General features: G+C 44.0%; 1 protein-coding gene across 3 annotated transcripts in view; it reads left to right on the top strand.

The window, feature by feature from the left end:
• Positions 1-4253: 4253 nt before the first annotated feature.
• Positions 4254-27415, top strand: part of COL28A1 (collagen type XXVIII alpha 1 chain) — a 67302-nt gene continuing 44140 nt past the window's right edge. Inside the window, exons 1-10 of one of the 3 annotated variants that reach the window (XM_077936970.1) lie at positions 4254-4466; positions 7275-7441; positions 9742-10298; positions 13438-13458; positions 16115-16171; positions 17068-17121; positions 17346-17387; positions 18632-18658; positions 19344-19388; positions 23838-23882. In XM_077936970.1, the coding sequence (XP_077793096.1) occupies positions 7315-7441; positions 9742-10298; positions 13438-13458; positions 16115-16171; positions 17068-17121; positions 17346-17387; positions 18632-18658; positions 19344-19388; positions 23838-23882 (975 nt within the window). In that variant the 5' untranslated portion in view covers positions 4254-4466; positions 7275-7314. Of the gene's footprint in view, positions 4467-7100; positions 7172-7271; positions 7442-9741; positions 10299-13437; positions 13459-16114; positions 16172-17067; positions 17122-17345; positions 17388-18631; positions 18659-19343; positions 19389-23837; positions 23883-27415 lie in introns of those variants that run through there. The other 2 variants (XM_077936969.1, XM_077936971.1) reach the window with 2 other exon arrangements.

Raw genomic sequence — 27415 nt, 5'->3', positions numbered from 1 at the left:
TAGATATACAGTTATCTCACAATCAAAGTAGTTATTAGGCAGTAGTTAATCCTGTGGGTAAAAGCCTCAGCACCTAGGGCTTGCCAATCGAAAGGTCGGCAGTTCGAATCCCCGCGGCGGGGTGCGCTGCCGTTGTTCGGTCCCAGTGCCTGCCAACCTAGCAGTTCGAAAGCACTCCCGGGTGCAAGTAGATAAATAGGGACCGCTTACTAGCGGGAAGGTAAACGGTGTTTCCGTGTGCGGCTCTAGCTTGCCAGAGCAGCGATGTCACGCTGGCCACATGACCCGGAAGTGTCTGCGGACAGCGCTGGCCCCCGGCCTCTTGAGTGAGATGGGCGCACAACCCTAGAGTCTGTCAAGACTGGCCCGTACGGGCAGGGGTACCTTTACCTAATCCTTGATATCTGTGTATGTGATAGTAGTTCCCTAATTTGATCCTAAGTTTTTCCCATTTTAGAAAATAACAGGCCAAGATATGTGCATGTTGGTGGATTTGTTTAACCTCTCTCTTTAGGTTTTCAGGGAAAGTGAACTATAAGAGGAAAAAGTTTTGGAAGCTGTGAGGCAGCATCCAGCCAGCCTCCACATCAACCTTTTCCCAATATTCCCACACATTCAGGGTTTGCCAGGTTTCCAAGAACATATCCATGAAAAGAGGCTAATGGAAGCAACATTTCCCAGACAGTCTGGAGACCAGCCTGAAGTTGTTACATAACAACTACCAAATGAGAAAAGAACTACTAACTTTCCTATAGACCTGGGGTGGCTAACCTGTGGCGAGAGCCAGTGTGGTGTAGTGGTTAAGAGCGGTAGTCACGTAATCTGGGTAACCGGGTTCGCGTCTCCGCTCCTCCACATGCAGCTGCTGGGTGACCTTGGGCCAGTCACACTTCCCTGAAGTCTCTCAGCCCCACTCACCTCACAGAGTGTTTGTTGTGAGGGAGGAAGGGAAAGGAGATTGTTAGCCGCTTTGAGACTCCTGAAGGGGAGTGAAAGGCAGGATATCAAATCCAAACTCTTCTTCTTCTTCTTCTTCTGGTTTTCCAAATGTTATTGCATTCCAGCTCCCAAGAGCCCAAGCAAGGCTGGCAAAGATTCAATGGACCTGCCATGTGACTTTCATGAATGCTATGAAAGATAGGAATGCTAATAATAAATTGCTAATGACCCAAAGAAAGAACTATATGATAAACTTGACAAGAAATTTATTTCAGTTAATTCTGAAATAATAAACATGGTGACACAATATTTGGTCCAATCATATAGGTCCCCAAAGGTGGCAAACTGGTTCATTTCTGATTAGATTTTCTGTGTAGCTTGAAATAATTCATACCCTTACAGCAGCATATGTTAGTCTGCTCAAATTACTTGGTTTGGGAAATGCTGGAGCTCGTAAGTGCACTTCCTGGACTTTACACTAATGAGTCTCTATTTTGTTTGTAAGGTATTCAGAGGCAACAGTTGCCATGTTGATTTCAAAGAAACAAAGTTGCTGGCATCCATCTGTCTCAGGAGACAACCTTTTGGGGTGAAGTCAAACTGCTGGAAGGTTGCATCGCCTGCTGTGGCTTTAGAGAAACGTAGAGACATGTTGATCTCAAAGAAAAGAAGTTACAATTACATTTACATTTACAATAGTGAGTGGAGAATAGTGAGTGGAGCCTTCATCCCCTGCTCCTGAGGAAATAGGTCTGTCTAAGTGGACTTTGAAGACTCATCCCCAGAACCATCAACAGCCCAGGAGAACCATCTACTACAAAAGGAGGCCCACTGTGTGCATTCCAGTCCACTGAAGCACATGGCTACGTAACAGAATGCCAGCTTTCTCCAGGGAAGCTAGGATGATGATCAGAATGATAATGATCATTTTATGAATTACTTTCTACAAGTGTATGAAGACAATTTACAAACACAATTAAAAAAATAATAATAAAGTTTCAAAAACAATACCAAAAACAATAGAAGATCAGTTTACAACCAAAACATGATAACATGCAATCCAGAGTCATTTTCATCCAGTTGGAAACGCCTGTTGAAACAAAAGTGTGTCCAGTTGTTTGGGGAAAGTACAAATGGTGGATGTCTGTCATATCACAACAGGAATCCTGTTCCACACAACAGGGGTATACACACTGAGAGCTTTGCTCCATGTTGCTGTGGAGTGGATTTCTGATATTTTAGGAACTGGGAGGAGAAACTCTCTTGCAGAATGCAGAGGCCTACTGGACATATCAGAGATAAGGTGTTTTCTCAAGATGCCCCTGAGCTGTTTATGGTCATAAATGTTAGTACCAAATCCTTGAACTTGACCTGGTAAAGGATTGGCCATCTTGCTCTAAGACTGCTTGCCATCAGTTGGCTCTAAACAGCATAAAGCAACACTCCAAGCTCTGAGTGAACTTGGTATCTGGCTGCTCTCCTGAATCCAGCTTCACAATGAGCTGTCCCTGGTCCTGATCATTTGCTGCCGGGCCTGCACCTTTCCACACACCTAGCCAGAGCATCTCTGTGGGACCCAGCCTGGAATGGGAGACAGACAAAGACTGCAATCCTAATTGTGTCTATTCAAAATTCAGTGGGACTTTCTCCCGAGTAAGTAGGGTTATGACTGCAGTCTTAGGCTGCAATCCTGAGCCTATTGAATAGTGCCTATTGGGCACTGAAGCTTCTGACTAAATGGACTCAGGCTCTGCCACCTCTGTAGTACTTATTGTGCTTGTCACACAGAGGCATAACAAATCTGATAGAGTGGACTGTAATCCATGAGAACTTCTACCATTATCAGTGTGTTAGTCTTTAAGGTGCCAGAAGATTATTTGCTTATTTTTTTCTGCAGTAGGCCAACCTTCGGAAAGAGATATTTAGTAATAACTGGAGTGGTAACAGAATGTGTTGATAACTGCAAATGGTTGTTTGGTAGGTGATGTCCCCTAACCTTTGCAGGACAGTATGCAGCCTGTTTCATGCCTTAGACTGAATGCATGGAGGGCAATTGTAGGGTGCTGCCCCTCCATGTGTCCAGTTGATTGACTGTGTACAGCTCTATGTGTGTAGAGCTCTCTCCCCACTGCTTCAGGACCCTGATTTCTCCTGATTGTGAGTACAGATCTTTACATACATGTAGTCCATAGCAGGGATGGGCAGATCTGGGTCCAGCCATAGATCCCTGGGTGATTTGCAGTAGATGGCCAAGGACTTAGGACTCTCCAAAGTCGCAGCTACAAAATGACTCCCTAATTTATACTGTTGAAGTGAAAAATGTTGAAGTAGATATGTTTTTGGAAGCACTGTGAACTCTGTTTTCTTTTTGGTATTTGAAATAATTCACGGGAGCAGAATTCTTCAGTTCTAATTGTTGAACCAACTGTTGAAGAATACACCAAACCCAAGGGAGAGCCTAGAGAAAAAGTACCTTCGTAGGTCATGAAATTCACTGATGCACAGGTAAGATAATGTGTATCTGAGTAGACTGGCTGGGAAGCCCACCAAAGCACCTTATGAACAGTCTGAATCTGAACAAGTGTGCAGGTGGACATGCTCCACTTCTAAGCACAAAAAATAGCTCCACCCACTTACACCCATCTGCTGGGGGTTCTAGTTTGGCCTATAGGTCAGTTAGCTGATATCACACCCATTGGCAGGTGATATCAGCTGATGGACAGGGGTGTGGCTTTCAATTCTGTATTGGCACACACAACCAAGACATCAGGATTTAACACCAGCAGCTGATGAGTGGGGGTTAAATCCTGTTCCGTTTTTGGCAGTGCATGCCAGTTCCCAGCCATTGTGACATCAGATGATTGACAGGTAGCAACCCAATCTTGATAATGACCTGGCCCATGGCACCGAAAAGCTTCCCCACCTGTGGCATAAAGGTAACTGCTAGCATTCACTAGTGTGTGTGTGTGGTGAACAAACAGGTGTACCTCTTTCCAGATGTTCTCAAAGCTCATCTGTAACCTTCCCCAAATTTTGGCCATTCACTGTAATGCACACATAGTATCATGGTTGCTTTCTTATCTCATACAGGAAGCATTATTGAATAATAAGCATGGGTGTGCTTTGGAGGCATGGCAGGGACAGGCACAAATGCCAATAGAAGTTGTTTGTAAGAAGTACCGCTTTCATTTACTGAATAGCAAACAGCAACCAACTCTATAGCAAACTCTCTGAATGGCTGTTCCTTTAAAGTTGTTTATGCTCCCACCCAGATTGCTAGACTTGGCTGCATGCCTAACCACTCTGCATTCAACTTGGACTAATAAAACATGAATAAAGGATCATGAAAAATCCAGATGCAGGGTTCCCTGATTTGCATCAGGACTAATTATTTATTTAAGGACAGCTGTGCTTAAAAGTATTTAAAAACAAAACAAAAAACCCAGCAACCCTAGGAATGCATTTTCTAGTTCATATTTGTTTACAGACTATTTATTCCCAAGCTTGCTGATTTGGTGTTCTATAAGGTAAGATACCAATATTTTAGAAGTTGTTTCTCTTAGCAAAAATTTCAAATGGGACTTGAAACAAAATGACATAATAATTATTGTCCTATTGTTAAAATGACATTGTATTGTATCTTTTTTTTGGGGGGGGGCGAATGAATGAATTAGATCAAAGTACTGGGTGATGTTAAACAATATTCTGTAAGGGGAGTTTGGAACTGGAAAGTGAAGCATATTGTTTAAATGTTTCATATTAGTGATATTGTAAATGCATTTCTTTAAGATATTATTGTAAGTTGCATCTAAGGCTAGAGGTGGTTTTTTTACTAGAATAAACTCAGTGGGATTAACTTCTGCGTTGATATGTATAGGATTGCATTGTAAGGCTGCAGTCTAATGCACAATTACCTGAGATTAAGTTCTACTGAGCTCAGCTGGATTTACTTCTGAGTAGACATACTTGGCTGCAAGTCACAGTACAAGTGTGTTCAATCAAGCTGCTCATCTATCTTGTAAATCTAACCAAATATGCATATGCCAAACAACATCCCATGGACTATGTTAAAGATAATGCTATAATAATGGAAAACTTAGTAGTGGCTTTTTGTTGCTAAATAATTTTCTTTCTAAAATATGGGGCTACATAAATTAAAATCAATGCCTACGAATTATTATGGACACGCCTGTGTGTTCAAATGAAATTTTGAGGCACGTTCACTTCAGGCACCCAAATGAGCAGCATTGTAAGAAAGGGTTGAGGTGGGCTCAAAAGGTTTTCTACACAGAATGGAGAGTTTGAACTTTGCACATATCTCAGAATGTAACCTGCGGCACGATCTCATGCATGCCTACTCAGAAGTAGGCCCCATTCACTTCAATGGGACTGGCTTCCAGGGAAGTGTGTACATAGGATGACAGTGCTAATTCCTGCTATTTAAAGTGATTTCTCTGCATCAATTATTTCCAGCGTTTATAATAGCTGGTATTAGACCATGGGGCAGCTTGTTTTATTGTAGGAGAATTCCAAGTACAGTATACCTGAGAATATTTCAAAAAAGTGAAAAGGATGATATAGCTTTGGACAACAGGAACATAGGAAGCTGATGTAAACCAAGTCAGACCAATGGCCTATCTAGTTCAGTATTGGTTACTCTGGCTGGCAGCCGCTCTCTGGGGCTTCAGTCAGGGATATCTCTCAGCCCTCCCAGGAGAAGCCGTGGGATTGAACCTGAGACCATCTGCATTCAAAGCAGATGGTTTGTCCCTGAGCTATGACCCTTTTCCCAAGGGAAACGTTTATCTTGCTTTCTGGAAAATATGTGTATCTAATTCATGAACTGGAAGGGCAAAGCTGTCTGTCTGTCTGTCTGTTTGTTTAGATCAGGGGTAGTCAACCTTTTTATACCTACCGCCCACTAATGCATCTTTCTTGATGGTACAATTTCCTTACCGCCCACCAGTGCTCAATGGAAGGAGGATTCAGCTTGTGCCATAGAACCCCCTACCGCCCACCTAGAATCCAGAAATGCTCACTAGTGGGCAGTAGGGACCAGGTTGACAACCCCTGGCTTAGAACATTTCCCCACAATTTCCTACCATATACAGTCGTACCTCGGCTCCCAAGTGTTGCAGTTTTCAGATGTTCTTTCGGAATCCAAATGTCCGATGGGGCTTCTGCAGTGGCAGAGGAAGCCTCTGGGGCACATGGGGCAGGGCACCCAGGGGCGGGGCAAACATAGGGGCTAGGGATGGGGAGCGCCACGTGGTACCCAGATGGCACCTGTGGTGCACTGCACCCTCCGCACCCACTTAGCTATGCCTCTGGGCTTCTGCGGACTACAGGAGCTTCCTGCAGCCAATCAGAAGCTGCGCTTTGGAAGTCGAACGTTTCGGAAGTTGAACGGACTTCCGGAACAGACTCTATTCAACTTCTGAGGTATGACTGTATACACAATGCAGCTTGCAGTATAAGAGCTTAAAACAAATTGTTTTAAAGCTAATAGGGTTACAGGGAACCAGACAGAGGGCCTTCTTGGTAGTGGTGCCCACCCTGTGGAACACCCTCCCTTTAGATGTGAAGGAAATAAGCAGCTATCCTATCTTTAAAAGACATCTGAAGGCAGCCCTGTTCAGGGAGGTTTTTAATATTAAACACTGTATTGTTTTTAACACTTGATTGGGAGCCGCCCAGAGTGGCTGGGGAAACTCAGCCAGATGGGCAGGGTATAAATAATAAATTATTATTATTATTATTATTATTATTATTATTATTATTATTATTATAAAATAAAATTAAGCAAACAAAAACAAAAAGCAAAAAAGGCAGAATAATGGAAGGAACATTGCTTAAAAGGATAATGATTATAACTTAAGCATAATTTTAATTTAAAAAAAATGGGAAGTAATTTTATTCTATTTTTTAAGCCTGGGAAATTGGCGGCACGGGGGGGGGGGATGCCCCCAAACAAGGAGCTTGCTCTCCTTGCCCCCATTTCTGAATTCATTGAATAATAGTATTGTAAAGTTGGAAGCAACCCCAAGGGTCATTTAGTCCAACCCCCCTGCAATGCAGGAATCACAGCTTAAGAATCCCTGACAGATGGCCATTCCATCTCTGCCACTAACATATGCTGCTGTTTTCTTTCTTTCTCGCCCACCCAGAAATATACTACGCCCCTTCTGTTCTTCCCCCAATATTTTTTATCGGGTGCTGGCTCTGGTCTGTGGTAAGGCTGGATTATATTCATTGAGCAAATGTGTGTTAAGTAGTTACAGATTTATTATTAATATGCACGAGACATTAACAGCTCTTTTTGTTTTTATTAGCAGGAGCAGTAAGTGACCCTTTGATTTTTGAATCTCCGTCGCTATGTGGAAAAAACATTCTGTCTTTTGCCTTTTGGTTTTGGCTGTTGCTACAAACTGTGTAGTGTATGGACAAAACAGAAGAAGGGGACAGAAGCCAAGTTCTCTAACAGGAAAAGCGAACCTTCAGGGTAAAGTCATTTTCTTAGAATTTACTATAGGCTGCATGAAATGTTTCCAAGCGCAATGGAATAATCTCCAAGGGAAAGTGGCAAATTATTAATATATGGGGATTTTGTATCATTTTGGTAACAAGTCCTGAGTTCTATGGGAACAGCATGTTTTCCATTAAGACCAGACTACAAGGGACATAATTATTCTATTCTAAAAGGCATGTTCCCTTTCACATAAAGAAACTCAACAGACTTTTCTTCAGGTGGAATGTGCTACTGGAAAATGAATATTGCACACCCACAATTTCAGAATAGATTGGAATATTTATTTCCTTATTGAATAAACAAAATATCTTGTTGCAAGGAAACCTCTAAGCAGTTTACAATAATGGAAAATGAAACATTAGCACTATAAAAAATTTTATTAAAAAAATCCCAGTTGAAACCAGGTATTTAAAAACTTTCAAGAGACGATTCTAACCAACAGTAGCTAAAAAGAGATAAAACACATGTGACTTCTACATGTTTGGATTGGCTTGCTGAAACAAAAATGTTTTAAGCAGATGCTGAAAAGAGTATGATGAAACCATCTGTCTGGTGTCAATTGGCAGGGAGTTCCTAAGTGTAACTGCTGCTACACTAAAAGCTTGATTTCTTACAACTGCACAGCTAGTATTATGTGGCACCTACAAAAGTGTCAGTTCTGCAGATCAAAGTGGTCTAGAAGGCATATATGGGATCAGGTGATCCCAAGCTGTTGTGACACCTTGAACTTGGCCCAATAGCAAATGGGCAAACAGTACAGATCTCTGAGCAGGGGTGTTATATGCTGAAAGGCTCTCACTCCTGACAGCAATTATGCTGCAGCATTCTGTACTAACTGCAGCTCCTAGATCAAGCACAAGGGAAACTCCATATAGAGTGCATTGCAGGTATCCAATTTTGCAGTCACCAATGCACAAACTCTTGGCTTCCCGGGACAGCCCTAGATTCAAACTGCATGCCTGCTTCTTCAGGGCAGTGCAGCCCCATCCAGCTCAGGCAATTGACTCATTTCTAGTTGTTGCTCTTTTCATTTTCCCTATAATACACACATAACAGGCAAACTTCTAAGGGTTTTCTTTAATACAGAGCAGAAGAAGCCACTGTAATGTAAATAGATACAGTGCACAAAAGGTTGCCTTCAGCAATATGCAGGCTGTCCTGATTGTATGAAGTGTACGGCATATTAAAGCAGATGTGAGAAACTAATGGCCCTGCAGATGTTGTTGGACTCCAGCTCTCAACAGCTCCAGCCAGCATGACCAATGGTCGGGGTGATGGAGATTGTAGTCCGACAGCATTCAGACGCCTTGCAACAACAAAAATCCTCTGTGTTGCAAAACAAAACGGTCTGATAAACAGAAAGCAACACATAGGCTAATAGTATTCTAACGATATTTCTATAACACAGTGGAACTGTTTCTTAATTCACAATCAGAAAACATACAGTATGTACATGGAGTCATGAACTAATAAGAGAACATTCAGACATCAGCAGGTTTCCCATGCCTATAGTAAAGGACTGCAGCCCTATGTTAAACCAACACTTCCAATCCCTACTTCAGCAATACTATTATGGCGGAGGACCTTAAGGGGCACAAATGACAACATTTTAGAGGTCCCAAGTCTCAAGGTGGTTAGGTTGGTCTCAACTAGGGCCAGGGCCTTTTCAGTACTGGCCCCGATCTGGTGGAATGCTCTGTCACAAGAGGCTAGGGCCCTGCGGGACTTGACATCTTTCCGCAGGGCCTGCAAGACAGAGCTGTTCCACCTGGCCTTTGGTTTGGATTCAGTCTGACCCTTATGTTTCCCTCCCCTTATGGTTTTGATCTATGGGCTACTTTTAAAATGAGGCTGCGTTTTAAATTGCATTTTAACCTGTATTTTAAATTGTTTTTTTTCTATTATGTTTTTACTGTAATTTTACTGGTGTTAGCCGCCCTGAGCCTGGCTCTGGCCGGGGAGGGCAGGGTATAAATAAAATTTATTATTACCATTATATTATTGTTATCATGTGAATTGAGAACATAAGAACTGCCCATCTAGTCCACCATCCTGTTCTCACAGTGGCCAACCAGATGCCTTTGGAAACCCACAAGCAGAACCACCACTGACTCCTGCTTGTTCCACCATCTGATGAGAAGAACCTAGAACTGGATTGGAATTGCCCTCACCTCTTCCCTTTCTATTTGAAACCACCCCATGTTGTTGTCTTCTCCCACTGCGGCTTTGTTCCCTGTTTTTGAATGATCTCTGTCCCATCTTGCCCTCCGCAGCTTCCGTCTGCTTCATCGATATCATCTTCGTCCTGGACAGTTCCGAAAGCGCAAAAGATGTCCTGTTTGATAAGCAGAAGGAGTTCGTCACCACCTTAAGCGACAAGGTTTTCCTCATGAAGCCCACCAGAGTCCGCAGGTACGACTTCAGACTGGCAATCATGCAGTTCAGCAGTTCGGTCAAAATCGACCATCCTTTTACCGAATGGAGAAACTTGCAGAGCTTTAAGCAGGAAGTCGCTGGGATGACCTTTATTGGGCACGGCACGTATTCCTATTATGCTATTTCCAACGCTACCCAGTTGTTCAAAACAGAAGGCCGTAAAATAGGTGTCAAAGTGGCTTTGTTGATGACGGATGGGATCGACCACCCGAAGTCTCCTGATGTGCAGGGCATATCTGAAGCAGCCCGGGCCCTTGGAATATCGTTCATCACCATTGGCCTTTCTAAGGTTGCCAATCAAGCCAAACTGCGTTCGATATCTGGTGATTCACCCGGGAAGCCTGTGCTCATCCTCAACGATCCCAACCTGTCAGACAAAATACGGGACCAATTGGTAAGTAAGATTTTTTTAAGGGTTCTTCTTCTAGTAATAGTTTCGTAGACACGTAGAGGGGGAAGGGACCACAAGGCTCACCTAGTCCAACCCCCTGCAATTCAGGAATCTTTTTGCCCAACAGGGGGATTGAACCCACAGCCCTGAAATTAAGAATCTCACACTCTACCAGCTGAGCTATACCACAGCAATAGTAGTCACCAACGACAGGGCCTTTTCAGTAGTGGCATCCCAGTTATGGAACAGCCATTCCAGGGAATGTTGCCTGGTGATCTTTTTGGTGCCAAATTAAAACCTTTCTGTTTATCTAAGCCTTTTAAAAAACCTGATGTGGCCTGGGCCTCTCAGTTTTTAAATCTGAGGGGGTTTTCTTTAATTTTGAGGGTGCAATGATTTCATTTTTTGCTTACAGTGGTACCTCGCAAGACGAATACCTCGCAAGACAAAAAACTCGCTAGACGAAAGGGTTTTTTGTTTTTTGAGCTGCTTCGCAAGACGATTTTCCCTATGGGCTTGCAAGTTTGTTTCCTTTTTCTTAACACCGTTAATACAGTTGCGACTTGACTTGACTTTGGTGATTTTTGAAGCTTTTCCAAAACTTTCCCGACACCGTGCTTCGCAAGACGAAAAAAATCACAAGACGACAAAACTCACGGAACGAATTAATTTCGTCTTGCGAGGCACCACTGTATTTTGATTGTATGGATTCATGCCTAATAATAATAATAATATTTTATTTGTACTCCACCTATCTGACTGGGTTGCCCAGCCACTCTGGGTGGCTTATTCATATCAAAATTGTTTTTCTTACTCATTGATTGTAAGCCACCCAGAGAAGTTAATGTTATGAAGTGGCATACAATGGCTGCAAATAAATGAATAATTAAGAAAGAAGGACTTGTAAGGAACCAATGTTTTAGCATGGCAGCATCAACACTGTGTGTTGTCATCTGGCTAGCGCTTTCACTGTACTCTTTTCAGCACCTGCTCAAAACATTGATGTTTAGGCAAGCCTATCCAAACATGCAGGGATGCGGGATGAGGGATGAGGGATGCGGGTGGCGCTGTGGGTTAAACCACAGAGCCTAGGACTTGCTGATCAGAAGGTCAGCAGTTCAAATCCCCGTGACGGGGTGAGCTCCCGTTGCTCGGTCCCTGCTCCTGCCAACTAGCAGTTGGAAAGCACGTCAAAGTGCAAGTAGATAAATAGGAACCGCTCTGGCGGGAAGGTAAACGGCGTTTCCGTGTGCTGCTCTGGTTCGCCAGAAGCGGCTTAGTCATGCTGGCCACATGACCTGGAAACTGTCTGCGGACAAACGCCGGCTCCCTCGGCCTATAGAGAGAGATGAGCGCACAACCCCAGAGTCGGTCACGACTGGACCTAATGGTCAGGGGTCCCTTTACCCTTTAACTTTATCCAAACATGCAGAAGTTTTGTGCAGCTACCGTTGATTTAAAATAATCTTTTGGATATTTTTAAATGCTTGTTTTTAACTGTTTTTTATTGGTAATTTCAATATTTTATCCCCCCCCCCCATAAACAGCTTAGAGGGGTTTGTTTTTTTAACAAAAAACGCAATCCAGTGGTATATAAATTTCGATAAATAAAAATCAAATGGTCACTCAATCAATATGGTGACCAGGAATGACTTTAGCCATGTAAGCTCTCCAATCCTGCTCAGCTCCTGTGACACGCGGTGGCTTGAAACAGTAGCATTCCAGCCTTGTGCCCATTCAGATCACACACAACTCTTCTGCTAACTTTAACATATGAATGGGGCAGCACATGTTATTGGGAACATTCACGTGGGAGAAGAGGGCTTATGTTGCTCAGGTCTTATTTATTCATTTATTTAGAACATTTGTACCCCATTCTTCAGCCAAAAATGCTCCCAGAGCATCTTACATGCAATCAAAACATGGCAGACCCTACCCACAGGCTTACAACCTTAAAAATGGAAATGACACACACGGGAAAGGGAACAGGGAGGGAAGAGGAAAACCCAAATCCCAACTCTGGCACCAATTTCTAAACAGCCGTTTCCATAATGACCAGCTGGCACAGTTCAGGGGCAGGAGGTGCCTGATGGCGATGAGACGAGCACTGCTCTTCCCCCGACTGATGGAAAGTCTGCCCCCGGGTTGACCGTCAGGGGAGAGGAGGCCTGATGGAGCTGGCCTGTCACAGCAGAGCGGATGCACTTGAGTTCTGCTTCCCAGCTCTCCCACTGCTGGAATGGCTGCCTGCAGGTGATGGTTGCAGGCAGAGGAGGCCTGATGAAGCTGGTCTGTCATAGCAGAACCTATGGAGATCTTCCCCCATGGCCAGCAGTGGCCTGTGGCTCAGGTGAATGAAGCCTTGTGGCTGGAAACAGAAGGAGGGAAGAATGCTCTTGTGGTCAGGCTGTGCTCGTGGGCTGGTCAGTGTGAGGAGGTTGGGTTAGATGGGCCATTGGTGTGTGATCCAGTAGACTCTTGTTATGTTCTTATCTGGAGATGCTGGGGATTGAAGCCAGAACTCTTTACAAGCAAGGCAAATGCGCTACTACTGAGCTATGCCCCTTAATTATACCATGGCATAATGAGAAAGATTAGCAGTTTGCTGTCAAATAGAAACACAGAAGAAGAACAGGATGTGGTAAGGTCAGACGGCAAGAAATATTAGACATTGTAGAAGACCGAAGCTCTCAAGGGAGAACTGGATGCAGAAGTTGTGAATACATACATGACAAATAAGGAAATGAGCCTCTAGTGGCTCATTAGAAGAAAACATATTACAGAAAGGAATAAGTGAGGCGGACGGGATTTGTTCTGATCTTCTAATAGTCAGCTGGGTTTGAGCCTTGCTGTTCCATTTTACATATTCATACTCACCACGAAGTTTGGGTAAACAGAGCTAATGACTCTATCACATCAGGTTTACTTCGTTATTTCCAGAAGTGTTTTTCCTGCTGCATCTTGACATTTTATGATATTGTTTTAGTAATGCTTATTCTTCCAATATGTAAGCAACTTTGTGAGATTTACCTGAAAAGCGATTCATAAATGCCTGAAATAAACATTGTTGTTAACCTGAAAAATCTAAGTTGAAATGGCATGTCATGCTAATATATATATATTTAATTGTTTTATCTTCCAGGCAACGCTATTTGATGAGCGGGTAAGTTGATCAGCTTTTGAGTATTCAGTGGCATGTCCATCATCCCTTCCATTTCCAGTGTTCAAGCTGTGAGTGCCGTTGCCTTTGTAGTCAAAACAGCACCATTCGCACATGCACAACCATGAGGTATCAACAGGCATGAGGGGGAAGGTTTGCTGAAGTACAAAAAAAAAAAAAAGATCTTGAAGGGGGAAGCTTTAGAATGGAGGGATGAAGGGACACACACAAAAACAGACCAATGACTTGAACATGTTCTGTGACAATGACATGCTAGATTATTGTGGGGGGGGGGGGTGGTGAAGAAAACTGGGTGGGAAGAGGAATGAAATGGAGAGTATGGACTCCTGATCAGCAGCTCTGCACACTGCAATGTTTTGTTGCAGGTCCCACTTTTCATGGGGAAATATATGCTGATTCTCAGATAACATTTCCCTGCAAAAAGATAACGTCCTCATAAGAAAAAGGGGTGCACATGTGCACAATCATGTGATTCCTCCATGATTCAGCCGGCCCCACCCCCCAAATACATGCCATCGCTACCATCATCATCAACTTGTGCTCTTTCCAACCAACACAACCCAATATTGCCATTCCACTGAATGGCACATGCGCTGTTAGAAATTAGCCAGGTGCCAGGCGCGTTTTGCTTCTGGTGTGGTTCCAACTGCAACTGCGTGGAGATTTCTGGGCGCAAGGTTGGCAGCCACAGTTTAAAAACCTTTGCCTTCGTCCATCATTTATACCATTTCCATTTCCACTTTGTCTGTTTCTTCTCCTTGCGTACTGGGACAAGTGAATTGTTGTAAGAGCAAGCTGCAGTCAAGCAATGTAGCTGAGATCATAGAATCATAGAACTGTAGTATTGGAAAGGACCCCGAGGATCATCCACAGATCAGCATAAACATGGAACTCCCCCCCCCAATGTTATCTTTTGCTGTGTATACACCATATATTTAAAGCACATTCCACACACACCACACAGAATCCCAGGACCTGTAGTTTTTACCTCTCACAGAGCAACAGTTCCCAGCACCCTTAACAAAATAAGCTTTACGTAGAATTTACTGAAATGAAGGGAACTAACTTAGGCATGTTAATTAACTTCGATGGGTCTGCTGTGAGTAAAATATAGTCCGCATCCACACCATACATTTAAAGTGCTATGATACCACTTTAAACAGTCATGGCTTCCCCTAAAAAATTCTGGGAGTTGTAGTTTGTTCAGGGTGCTGAGGGTTGTTAGGGGGTATCTATTCCCCTCCCAGAGCTACAGTTCCAAGAGCTCGCTGTGAAGAGGGATTGATTGACCCACATTTCCCAGGATTCCTTGTGGGTAGAGGGAGAGGAAAATGTTCTTTAAGTGTATGGTGTGTATGCAGCTTTTATCTCTTTAAGAGGAATAGATCAAACAGAAACAGCATGGAAGTGGTTTTTTTCTCTGCAGCTGTGCAAGGACTAAAGGTCAGGAGCATTCCTCCTTTTCAAGGTGGCTGCCTGGGCCTGTGGGACCAGAGGAGCGGATGCAGGGGTGGGAATCGGAGTGACTTGTTCTCAGAAGCAAGAAGCCAACAGAGGCATGAAAGGGAAGTTGCAAGGGAAGGGAACAGAAAAGATTTCATTCCATTGGGGAATCAAGGCCACTTTGGATGCGACAAAACTTCCCACAGGGGAAGCACTTCTGTGTAACCAGGCAAGATGCAAGATGATAAAAACACGTGTACGTTTTGCCTGCACGTGAGTTTTGCATGTTGAGGGCTGAGCTAGATGTCATGGATCCAGGTGATCTACCAATTTCCTATCAAGTGTGAGAAGGGGTGTGGATTGCTCTGTAAGGTGGGCAGTAGTGTGGTATGCGTGTTCAATTCTTCTCGGCCAGTTTTCTCCCAGTGGGGTTTTGATAGTCATCTGAAAATTGGGGGGGGGGGGGGAGTATTTTGAGAGAAGATCTCCTGTCTAGCCCCCCTGGGCTTTAACTTGCCCCCAGACTTCAATGGAAATTTGCACTACCTACAATGTGGCACATGGGTTGTGTTGCCATGACATCTAGTAAGTCTCTGAGAAATTGTAATTGCATTTTACTGCCTGGTGCATGGACACTGTGATACCCATAGCTATACCCACACCCAACACACTTTTGTGGGCCTCATGTAGCCAGTCTTTGTGGGTGATTGCCACTTAACTTGTGTGCGTTCCCATAAGGACCAGGGTTCAACTTCGATGCTACCCTTGGCTTCAGAGGCACTCAGAAGAAGCAAGACCTTTCACTGTTTCCAAGTGGCTCTGAAGCCAAGAGTGAGGACAAGCTGGAGATCATGCTCTTCTTCTTAAGTTCCAGGCTAAGGAGAAGGGCAGGCACTTTCTGTATGGCCTTGCGCTGAGCCTGACTTTGTGCAGGCACCAGAGCTCTACATCATATAATAGACAAGACACTTCCCTTCTCCTGGGGTCCAGTAAGAACTTCTTTCTGATTATGGGAGCCACCAAAGTCCAGCATTACGTCGGAGATGAGACTTAACTCCAGTTCTCCATTTCTGGTGGATAGTATCAGGTTTTCACCAGACTAATGAACCATTAGTATCCTGGGACAATTTGGGACAATTACGTTCATAGTTGGAAAGGTGAAATTCTAACATTGCTGTTTCTGTTGAACCTGTAGTGTGAGCAAAAGAGCTGTGAATGCGAGAAAGGAGACCGAGGACCTCCAGGACCACCTGTGAGTATATATGATGGGCAGTAGGAACCTTCAGATTTCCTGCTTATAGTTTATAAGAGCAAACTATCACACATAAAAGCTTAAAGGAGAATATAATATGTTTAAGTGTGCCTTGTTCACTCAAGAAGAAAGTATAAAAAGCATCACGTTTAGTTAGGCTGACCATGCATGTGTTCTGCTTTACAGGGTAAAGGTAAAGATAAAGGGACCCCTGACCATTAGGTCCAGTCATGGCCGACTCTGGGGTTGCGACGCTCATCTCGCTTTATTGGCCAAGGGAGCCAGCATACAGCTTCCGGGTCATGTGGCCAGCATGACTAAGCCGCTTCTGGTGAACCAGAGCAGCGCACGGAAACGCTGTTTACCTTCCCGCCAGAGCGGTACCTATTCACCTACTTGCACTTTGATGTGCTTTCAAACTGCTAGGTGGACAGGAGCTGGGACTGAGCAACGGGAGCTCACCCCGTTGCAGGGATTCGAACCACCGACCTTCTCATCGGCAAGTCCTAGGCTCTGTGGTTTAACCCACAGCGCCACCCGTGTCTGCTTTACAGGGTACATTCCTCCATTTTAAGGAGTTCTCTGTTTGACAGACTGTCCAGTCCAAATGTGGTTTAAAGATAAAGAACTATAGGAAGGGAGAGAAAGCAGGGACCTTGTAGTTATTCATCAACATTTAGGACCCGGGCAGCTGTCTGAGCGTGGACACAGGTCACCTGGTCACACTCTTCCCCACTTTGGAGCCAAGCATAGCATTTCAGTTCCAGTAATGATTTCTAAAATTGCCTCGATTCACAGAAATTGGGGTGTGCAAACTTTATGCAACTCTATGTCCTCTCAAAACAAAGAGGGCATCTGCTCTATTAATGATATTTCTCTCTCCTTGTCCCCTCAAGGGTGGTCATGGTGGCAGAGGAGATAAAGGTGATCGAGGAACTAAAGGAGAAAAGGTAAATCACCACGAACGCCTCCCTTGTTCTCTTACAATGGCAATGGGGCCTGCCTGAGAGGTGCAAGAACTGAGTTCCAGCAAGTTCCAGCTGAGGAAAAAAAAAATGCCCTGGTCTTGACTGTTATATTTCTTAATAAGACTATGGTCAAAGTTGGGTGTAAGTGTAGTATAAAAGGAAATAATATTTCCAAATATTTTCACTGGTTTCTACCTTTTTTCCAGGGTGAGGCTGAGAAAGGAGAGCCTGGAGAAAAAGGTGCAGAGGTACGTGAATTATTGCTATTTCCAATAATTCAGTGTGAAGTGTGTTTCTGCTTTCTCACAAGCCATGTTCTTTAATCTGTCTCCTCTCTGACTGTCCTCTGTTTCTTTTGATACGCTCTTTTGTCACAGTGGGACTTTGCAAGCAGAGCCATTATCGTAGCTCCTTTTGGGGCCTTTAACTACTTATCATCTCAGACGTCACAGCAGCCTATGCAAGACTTAGCTGCGCTGCCCAAGGCTAAGAAAGATCAAGGTGGAGTTGTGTCTAACCACAGCTGGTAGGACAGAAGGCAGGGAGCCCAACAGTGGGTTGGAGACAGAGCTAATGGTGGGAAGAGCCAACTAATGAGAGTTTTGTCTTCTTCATTGCTGAGTTCTATAAGGGCAATGAGGAGACTAAGGAGGAGGAGGAAGCTGATAGGCAGTTCTTGCTCCTGGGCTGGTACTACCTAAGTCCTAAGAAGACAGGCAGATGGGGCTCGCCAAAGGCAGACTGAGATTGGTGGGGCAGTGTTTCATTTGCCCAAATGAACAAGCCTCACTGGTTAGAGTGCTGGACTATGACTGGAGAGACTCAGATTCAAACCCGCACTCAACCATGAAATTCACTGGGTAATCTTTGTCCAGTCTCTCTATCTACCTTACCTACTTCACGGCTTTGGGAGAACCGTGTTAACTGCCTTGACCTGCTTGGAAGAACGGTAGGTAGTAAATGTAATGGCGAGGATATTAATCATAGTAAATAGTGAGGTCTACAATCACAATGCAAATCAAGTTGCCAGTGGTATTGAAACAGTGGGTCTTCAAACGGCGCCTCCAAGAGTTGATGGATTTTGAATTCTTTGGATGAATGCTTATGTATGTGATGTATAATCATTGCCTCACTATCCTATAGAAATAGCAGTCTGTCTTGCATGTGGAAACGCTAATGCTAACACTTCCTTTCTCTCTGGATTTTAATGAAGGGAGCCAATTTGTTAATTCATTTCTTTTCACATGAATACTGCCTTCCTCCAATTAAATGAATGGAGAGAGCTCTGTGTGAAGATCAGAAGCATGCTATTCACACACACACACACACACACACACACACACACACACACTCTTCAAAGGATGGCATTTCATTCTTTCTCCAACCAGGTTATTACTCTGACCTCCATGCTGATTAAATAGCATATCTATTTATCATATTCTTGACATTGTATTAGTCATGTTAAGATAACTTTATTTTGTTCTTTTAATAGGGAGGTGCTGGTTATAAGGGAGACAAGGTGAGATGATGCACAAATGCTTACTTATATTGCCATATTAAGCAGTTTATAATTAGATGTCTACAAAGACAATGCATTAAAAATATAGGGGATGAGTTGTAAAAGAATAATATTAATAGAACCAGATGAAAGAAGGAAGAGATATGAATACAGTCCATTAAGTTTCACAAGCTAGAGTCTTTTGCACTGTAAGCTTCTTCAGAGTGTTCTTTAGGATCCTGCTCTGGACTGAAAGAGGCTGGTAAGGACTAGTAGGATAGTCTTAGAGGACACACCGGTCAGGAAAACTTCAGAACAACTTAATTCTCTCTCTCTAACAAGAACAGAACAGTAGCAGGAAACCCCTAACTCCAGCCACATATGACTAAATTCAGTGCCACTTAGCAACTAAGCTGCAGAATGACCCTCTCAACACAGGGCAGGCAGATTGAAGTTTTGATAATTTAGATCAGGGGCAGCAAACCTCTGGTCTTCCAGGCATTGCTGAACTACAACTCCAGTCAGCCCCACCCAGCATAGTCAGTGGTCTGGGGTGATGGTACTTGTAGTCTAGAGCCACAGGTTCCCAACCCTGATCTAGATTGTCAGAATAACTAGAGAATGTGACATTTCAACTTCCTATGCAAAAGCAAATTTCAATGAAGCATCATTATGAAATCATGCCAATAATATATACTTTTTGCAGGGTGAGAGAGGAGAATGCGGAACACCAGGACTAAAGGGAGACAGAGTAAGTACCGTAAACAATTTGCCATATGCATACATACAAGCTGTGTCAAAATTCTGTTCAGAACACTGTGTGAAAATGCAAAGAGTGTTTTTCTTAAAATGGCAAAAGGCAATTATAACTGTTCTCGTTGAACCTACCGGTGTTGGTGGAAGGTTAGTTAATTGTTAGCTTGAAAGCGTTTCATCAAGGGAAATGGATCCAATTGGTCAAAGTGGACCAGTTTGATTCTCTGGGAACACCGTGGCAATAGTCAGACTGTTTCAGACCTCTATGGGTTGCTTTGAGATTCTGCTGCCTGAACAGGCTTTCCTTGGCCTGATTGAGAATTTCCATACCTCTCTAGATTTGTAGTGGCCTATAAAATAAAGGTGCTTAGCAAACATACATAAATAGAAGAGTGTCATGTTCTGGCCCCATGGAGGAGCCCAAGGGGCACAAGGAAGCAAAGCAGGTTGGTTTTTGCAGCACCACAGAGAGCTCCTGGTGAGCAACTTGCTCCAACTCAGACAGAAAGTGAACTGGGGCCTTTTTAGTCACCGTTTCCAGTCCACCTTTCTTAAACTCCTATACCTTAAGGACCACTTTGCTCTATATGCTCCAAATGGATCACTAAATCACTTGAGGGAAGCACCATTAGTGGTCTCCCATGGACTCACGTCAACGAGTAGTTTAACAACCAGTCCCAGGGAATGGTAGCTTTGTGAAGGGAATAGGGGCCTCCTAACAACTCTCAGCATCCTTAACAAACTACAGATTTCATGATGCTTTGGAGGAAGCCATGACTGTTGAAGTGGTATCACAGTGCTTTAAATATATAGTGCAGTCAGGTCTGTTATTTTCAGTGAGTGTCCTCTGAGTAAAAAATAATTGAATACCACCCTATGTTTTAAATTTTGTAGGCTTTTTTGTTGCTGTAAGAAACATGAGGTATATAAATTTCTTAAATAGATACTCTGCCCCCTTTTGGAGAACTAGGGCTAACTTGCTAAAGACAAAACCTCCTCCTTAGTGTGCTCCCAGCTGCACCACTGAAGTTGTGAGGAAGGCGCTCAGTTTCTCAGGTCCAGGAGAAGGAACCTGTGATGGTCCTGGTGTCATGGGGTTTGTTTGATCAGGCCTGTAGCCTCTGGTTCAGTGCTTCACCAGTCACTAGCATCAGGCCTGGAGCCAGGAAACTGGTCCAGCTCCTTAGCTGGTGACTCTGTAACCTCCAACTTAATCTCCAAGTCACTACTTCACTTATGGGTCACAACAAGGAGCTGGAATTGGGCAACCAAAAAAATCAGTACATCTAATATAAATATAAAACAATCCAAATTCAGCCTGAATTGAGAATGAACTGTGGCTTTCCAGATGTCGCTGCTCTTCTGTCAGCCCCAACCAGCATAGCCAATCTGCAGGGATGATGGGACTTCTAGTCCAACAGCATCTGGAGGGCCACAGGTTCCTCATCCCTGATCCAGACTCAAATTTGATTGGCCTGTTTTGTTTGCTCGGTCTGGTTTTTGTGGTTGCCGAGAGAGAAAGGTAAAGGTAAAGGTACCCCTGCCCGTACGGGCCAGTCGTGTCCGACTCTAGGGTTGTGCGCCCATCTCACTTAAGAGGCCGGGGGCCAGCACTGTCCGGAGACACTTCCGGGTCACATGGCCAGCATGACGAAGCTGCTCTGGCGAGCCGGCACCAGCGCAGCACACAGAAATGCCGTTTACCTTCCCACTAGAAAGCGGTCCCTATTTATCTACTTGCACTTAGGAGTGCTTTCGAACTGCTAGGTGGGCAGGAGCTGGGACCGAACGACGGGAGCTCACCCCGCCGCGGGGATTCGAACCGCCGACCATGCGATCGGCAAGCCCTAGGCGCTGAGGTTTTACCCACAGCGCCACCTGCGTCCCTGCCGAGAGAGAAAACCTAGTGCTTAAATATTTTGTTAAGAAGGAATCCATGTGAACTGTCAGATTCTTAGTTCTTATAGCTCCATACAGCAGTGTCAGTTTACATGGTTAGCAGGTGAAGACATTGTAAGGGAGGATGTGAAATGTACACATGTGTGAAGTTAAAAGAAAATTAGTTAGCAGCTGGCAGTTAAAATGGAAAGGGGGAAAAATGGACATAAAGACCATATGTTGAGATTGTAGAAATGTAAGGAAATAGCATTTTAGTTGTTGTTTTTACTGAGGGCAAGGAAGGAGAAGGCATTGAACATCTGTAAAGGATTAAAAGGCCATAATGGATTAAGCACTTGCAGAAACTTCTGAACAGGCCAAAGTTCTCATCACCCACAAGATTCCCACTTACAACAGGAGATGAAGCGGCATTGCCAAAAATGAATGAAGAGTTTTTTTAAAAAAGAAAGAAAGAAGAATAAGAGGCAGCAATCATGCCAGTGGAAAATGAGCAGACATGGAGAACACACAGCAGAAGCACAGAGCAAAAGATTGGGACACACAGCACTAATATTCTGGAGCACATTTATGATCTGGAAAGATCAGCACAGCAGTATAATTGACTGTACTGTTGGGTGTCCCAACAAAATGTAAAAAAAAGAGAAAGAAAGGAGAGAGATTTATTGCATAGTATTCATCAGTGTTTACTGGTGTTTCCCACTGCCCAGAATTCTGGGTTTCCCTAAAGGGCAGTCAGCGGAGGGTACAGCTTTTATATTAGCTGAAAATGCAAATAACTGCTGGCTGTTTGAATTCAGGTTGGATGTGGATCGTGTGCACAAGTCTGCAGAGGCCAAGCTTAGCTGTAATTGTTTCCATCGCTGGTTTTGCTTCCTTGATGCCGGAGCCCACTCCTCCCGCCCAACGGCTCACAAGTTCAAAGGGGGCCACTTGAGATAGCAAGCAGCTAAGGACGAGAGTGATGCTCCCAAGGGAGAAGGGCACATCTTTTGACCACAGAGTTCCACCCCGGCCCCCATCCCTCCCCTTCTTTAGCCTAGGAAATGATTGACTTTAGGATGGAAGAAAACATGTACTTGTCTGGGAGCACTTTTATCCCCCTTTTCAGTCAAAGAAGGCTCCCTGAGCAGATGAGCGATAAGATGGTCCCTGTAATCAGACTTTCCATTTAAAAGATGTGACATGAAAGGGGATTGAGAGGAAGAAGAAGAAATAGCAAACTCCAGCATTAGTTATTAGATATGAATGATTGACTTTATAACTTGTTGGTCATTAGCCAAACACAAGAGTAGACCCATGGAGGTTAATGGGCATGACAAACTCAGGTTCATTCATTTCAATGAGTCTGCTCTGGGTGGGATTTAATTGGCTACCATTCAGAGTTTTCGCCCCCCCCCCCTAATGACCAGATCAAATGGAAACAGCTGGAGAAAAACAGGAGCCAAAAGCTGCTGGTCTCTCAGCAGGGTGGGTGGCAGGTCCTGCTCCCCTTCCTTCCCCCTGGGGCAGGCTGATGGAATGACGGCTGCCAGGTGACACTTCGTGGATGGAGGTGGCTTCTTTGAAAAGCCCTGCTTCCTTTCCTCTTCTCTGCTGCAGACCGATATTCCAGCCATCCAGATACACTTTCTCATTTTCAGAGACTCCATTCCCAAACCAAGGCATTATTGTTAGGAGAAAGAAAATGATCTTGCATGGTCTGCATAGCAACTTAGAGAGAGAGAAGCTTATATTGACGTCTGTTCAAAATATATTTTGCGATTGATCTGTTTTAAACCGTCATGGCTTTCTCCCAGAAACCCTGAGATTTTTAACTTCCTAAGGGTGCTGAGCAGTCTTTGTTTTCCCCTTCCTTCCCTTCTTAGAGGGTAGCAATCCCCAGGAATACTTGCCTTGCTCTGATGACAACAAACAGGGGTACAATGGACATGGGGAGGAGCAGAATTGCTCTTGTAGGTCCTTTCACAGCCTATGCCATGTACAATGTTGTGCAGGCTTTGTACAAGAGATGAGGAACCCTACAAAAAACAGCAGCCTCACCAGCTACATTTTGAGAACCTGAGCGCGTGCAACTGTACAGGCAATAGGTTTGGGATTTGCTACCATGGTCCTGTTTTCTCCTTTGCACATTCAGCTAAAGCTGCTTATATTTTGAGTGCAGTGTGCAACATGATGCTGAATATTTCCCAACATAGATATACTAGACCAGCCTTTGCCAACTTAGTGCTCACCAGATGGTTTGGACTGCAACTCCTATCCATCCCTGGGGCAGAGAGGAGTTGTAGTACAAACCATCTGTTGATGACTAGGTTGGCCAAGGCTGTGGTAGCCCACTGACAAACCCTAGTTTCAGGTCAGAGATCTGAAATGGACAGAGCATGGAGGAGCAACCATTAAAGGGGAAGTAAAGGCAAATCCGCCTTACACCTATATGTGCAGATAACAGCAACTACAGCTGCAGGGAGGGAGCTGAGAAGTGTTTTAGTGAGCCTTGGCTGAATCAGAACTTGCAATTAATCTTTCTATTTTTGTTTTATTTAAACAGGGGCTAGAAGGCCCTTTTGGCCCAAAGGGACCGAGAGGACCTCAGGTAAGTTTGTTTACAACCTAATTCTATGTGAAGATTATTATTCATTTGCATTATTCAACTCCAGGGGACGTTTGGCTTGTGATATGTGGATTACTTTGGCTAGAGGTGGTCAATCTGTGCCCGGGCTATACTTCAGCAGAACTAGGTGGCACCTTCTCCTGTTCCATGTGCAAAATATGACTGGACTGATAGCAGTTGAACACTTGTGATGGAACAGCATCTTCTACCACACCTGAGGGCAGCACACCCAACTCTGTCTTCCAACATCACACACACACACACACACACACACACACACACACACACACACACACACCACTATACACACAGGTCTGTCCTACAACAGTTCACCACTACTGCTTGCCCAGCATCATCTGCAACTACATTCTGCTGAATGATAGAGCTGGCCCTACATTTCAAGATACATGACTGAATGGCCCTTTATGTGAGTCCCTCCCTCTCCAAAGCCTGAAGAGATGCAGCCTCTGTACATTTATCACCTCACTGTCTTATCTGTGTATGCATCAGTTGTTGCTTGCCGGCATTCCCTGCTCTGTATCAGAACTGACTTGAATAGAAATGTCAAGGGGATGAAGTTATTAGACAATTAAAAATTAGTAAGTCACCAGGGCCAGATGGCTTATGCCCAAGAGCTCTTTGAAAACTCGAAACCAAATTTATTGATCAGCTTACAAAAATATGCAACTTAGCGCTACAGTGGGCCTCCTTACCAGAAGACTGTAAGATAGGCAGATAAACACCAGTTTATAAAAGGTAGGTGGAGCAGAGCCAGAAGATTACAGACCTGTCAGCCTAACCCAGGCATAGGCAAACTCAGCCCTCCAGATGTTTTGGGACTACAACTCCTATCATCCCTGACCACTGGTCCTGTTAGGTAGGGGTGATGGGAGTTGTAGTCCCAAAAATCTGGAGGGATGACATTGCCTGTGCCTGGCCTAACCACATTTCTTGAAAGCAATTATTAAAGTTAACCCCCTCTCCCGCAATAATAAGTAAATATGAGAAGAACAAGTCATGCTGAAGAAAAGTTTAGCATGGCTTCTACAGCTGGAAAAGTAGAGTTGGGGGGGGGGGAAGGGAAGGAGAGTAACAATAAAAAATCCAGTGTCGTAGTGTTCTTATATGACTCTATAGCTGTGACAAAAAAAGGCATATTGTGTCATTGAGTGAGGCACATTGTGTGATGATCCAAGATATGATAATTTCCATGACAGCACTGTGGGGCTCCTTCCCTTCTGGAATATGGTTGATGGCATCTATGTCCATCTTTCAATGACAATTAAAAGCGTTTTTATTCTCCCAGGCTTTTAGTGAAAACTGATGGGAGAAATTCTGTTGGCTATATCTGCTGCTGTAATGCTACTGGAATGATTTTGGTTACTGCTGCTGTACTTTTGTGGGGGAAGGTCTTGTTAATGGCTGTTGACTGCTGTTCTACATTGTGTTCGAGTATAAATTCTCTCTGTGTGTTTCTGTCCCACAAACCCTGTTAGCAGCTTTTTAAATTGGTTTAAATTTGACTAAAACAGAACAGACACACTGAAATTAATGGATGGCTACCTTAAGTCTATTGATTACAGTGGGTTTACTTTGAGTAACACTTGGTGAGATATGACCCATTGGCACCTACCATGGAATCAACAAAGTGATGGATGGGATATAAATGCAAGCAATAAAAATAGATAAAACTGAAGATATATATCTGAATACCAGATACGGGAAACAGCAGGAGAGGGCTATTGCCTTCACACCCTGCTTGTGGGCTTCCTGGAGGCACTTGATTGGCTGTTGCTAAGAAACCAGATGCTGGGCCTTTATTCAAGGTGCCCCATGATATTCTTGTAAAGAAGCTGGTAAAATGCGGTCTTGACTATGCTACCACTCAGTGGATTTGTAACTGGCTGACTGACCGAACCCAAAGGGTGCTCATCAATGGTTCCTCTTCATCCTGGAGAAGAGTGACTAGTGGGGTGCCACAGGGTTCTGTCTTGGGCCCGGTCTTATTCAACATCTTTATCAACGACTTGGATGATGGACTCAAGGGCAGATGACACAAAACTAGGAGGGGTGGCTAACACCCCAGAGGACAGGATCACACTTCAAAACGACCTTGACAGATTAGAGAACTGGGCCAAAACAAACAAGATGAATTTTAACAGGGAGAAATGTAAAGTATTGCACTTGGGCAAAAAAAAATGAGAGGCACAAATACAAGATGGGTGACACCTGGCTTGAGAGCAGTACTGTACATGTGAAAAGGATCTAGGAGTCTTGGTTGACCACAAACTTGACATGAGCCAACAGTGTGACGCGGCAGCTAAAAAAGCCAATGCAATTCTGGGCTGCATCAATAGGAGTATAGCATCTAGATCAAGGGAAGTAATAGTGCCACTGTATTCTGCTCTGGTCAGACCTCACCTGGAGTACTGTGTCCAGTTCTGGGCACCACAGTTCAAGAAGGACACTGACAAACTGGAACGTGTCCAGAGGAGGGCAACCAAAATGGTCAAAGGCCTGGAAACGATGCCTTATGAGGAACGGCTAAGGGAGCTGGGCATGTTTAGCCTGGAGAAGAGGAGGTTAAGGGGTGATATGATAGCCATGTTCAAATATATAAAAGGATGTCACATAGAGGAGGGAGAAAGGTTGTTTTCTGCTGCTCCAGAGAAGCGGACACGGAGCAATGGATCCAAACTACAAGAAAGAAGATTCCACCTAAACATTAGGAAGAACTTCCTGACAGTAAGAGCTGTTCGACAGTGGAATTTGCTGCCAAGGAGTGTGGTGGAGTCTCCTTCTTTGGAGGTCATTAAGCAGAGGCTTGACAACCATATGTCAGGAGTGCTCTGATGGTGTTTCCTGCCAAGCAGGGGGTTGGACTCGATGGCCCTTGTGGTCTCTTCCAACTCTATGATTCTATGATTCCGACCCCATAGGCCTCTTATGTTCTTATATGGCTCAGTGGCAGCATATCCTTTGTATCCAAGGAACTGAAGCAATGGAGAACTTTGTGCTGTTCTGTTCTTGAAATGTACAGCTTTCCTTCTGTGTGATTATTTTTAAAAGCTGTCATTCTCAAGGGGAACCTGCTATCAATCTCCTCCTTGTCACAGTGTCCTGGTTCTGTAGCTACAGTGCTGAGCTTAAAGTAGAACTGTGAGAACATTTTTGACTTCTCAGTGGAACTGTTGAACCCCCTTGCCAATTCTTCAGCAAAGAAAAATGTCTAGTATTTCTCCATAAATGCTTTGTTGTGATCAAGAGGAGTTCCCATGGTAGAAAATCATACTGCTACTGAACAGCACCAGTGATAACGTCAGGCAAGACTTAAGCAGGGATTTCCCGGAAAGTTTGATGAGTTCTTCTTATAGCACTGTTGTATAGCTATATCCCTGAAATACCGCTGAAATTGAAATTACAGTATCTTAGCAAGACTTGTGTACTTTAGCGGATCTGTACAGCTCAACTACTGTATACCCACATTGTACACTTGTTGAATGTAATGTCTGAAC

The sequence above is a fragment of the Podarcis muralis genome, chromosome 12 (assembly GCF_964188315.1).
Source record: "Podarcis muralis chromosome 12, rPodMur119.hap1.1, whole genome shotgun sequence".
In the NCBI taxonomy this organism is placed as follows: Eukaryota; Metazoa; Chordata; class Lepidosauria; order Squamata; family Lacertidae; genus Podarcis; species Podarcis muralis.
Note: the sequence above shows the minus strand (reverse complement) of the source record. Positions and strands in the feature narration are given on the sequence as shown.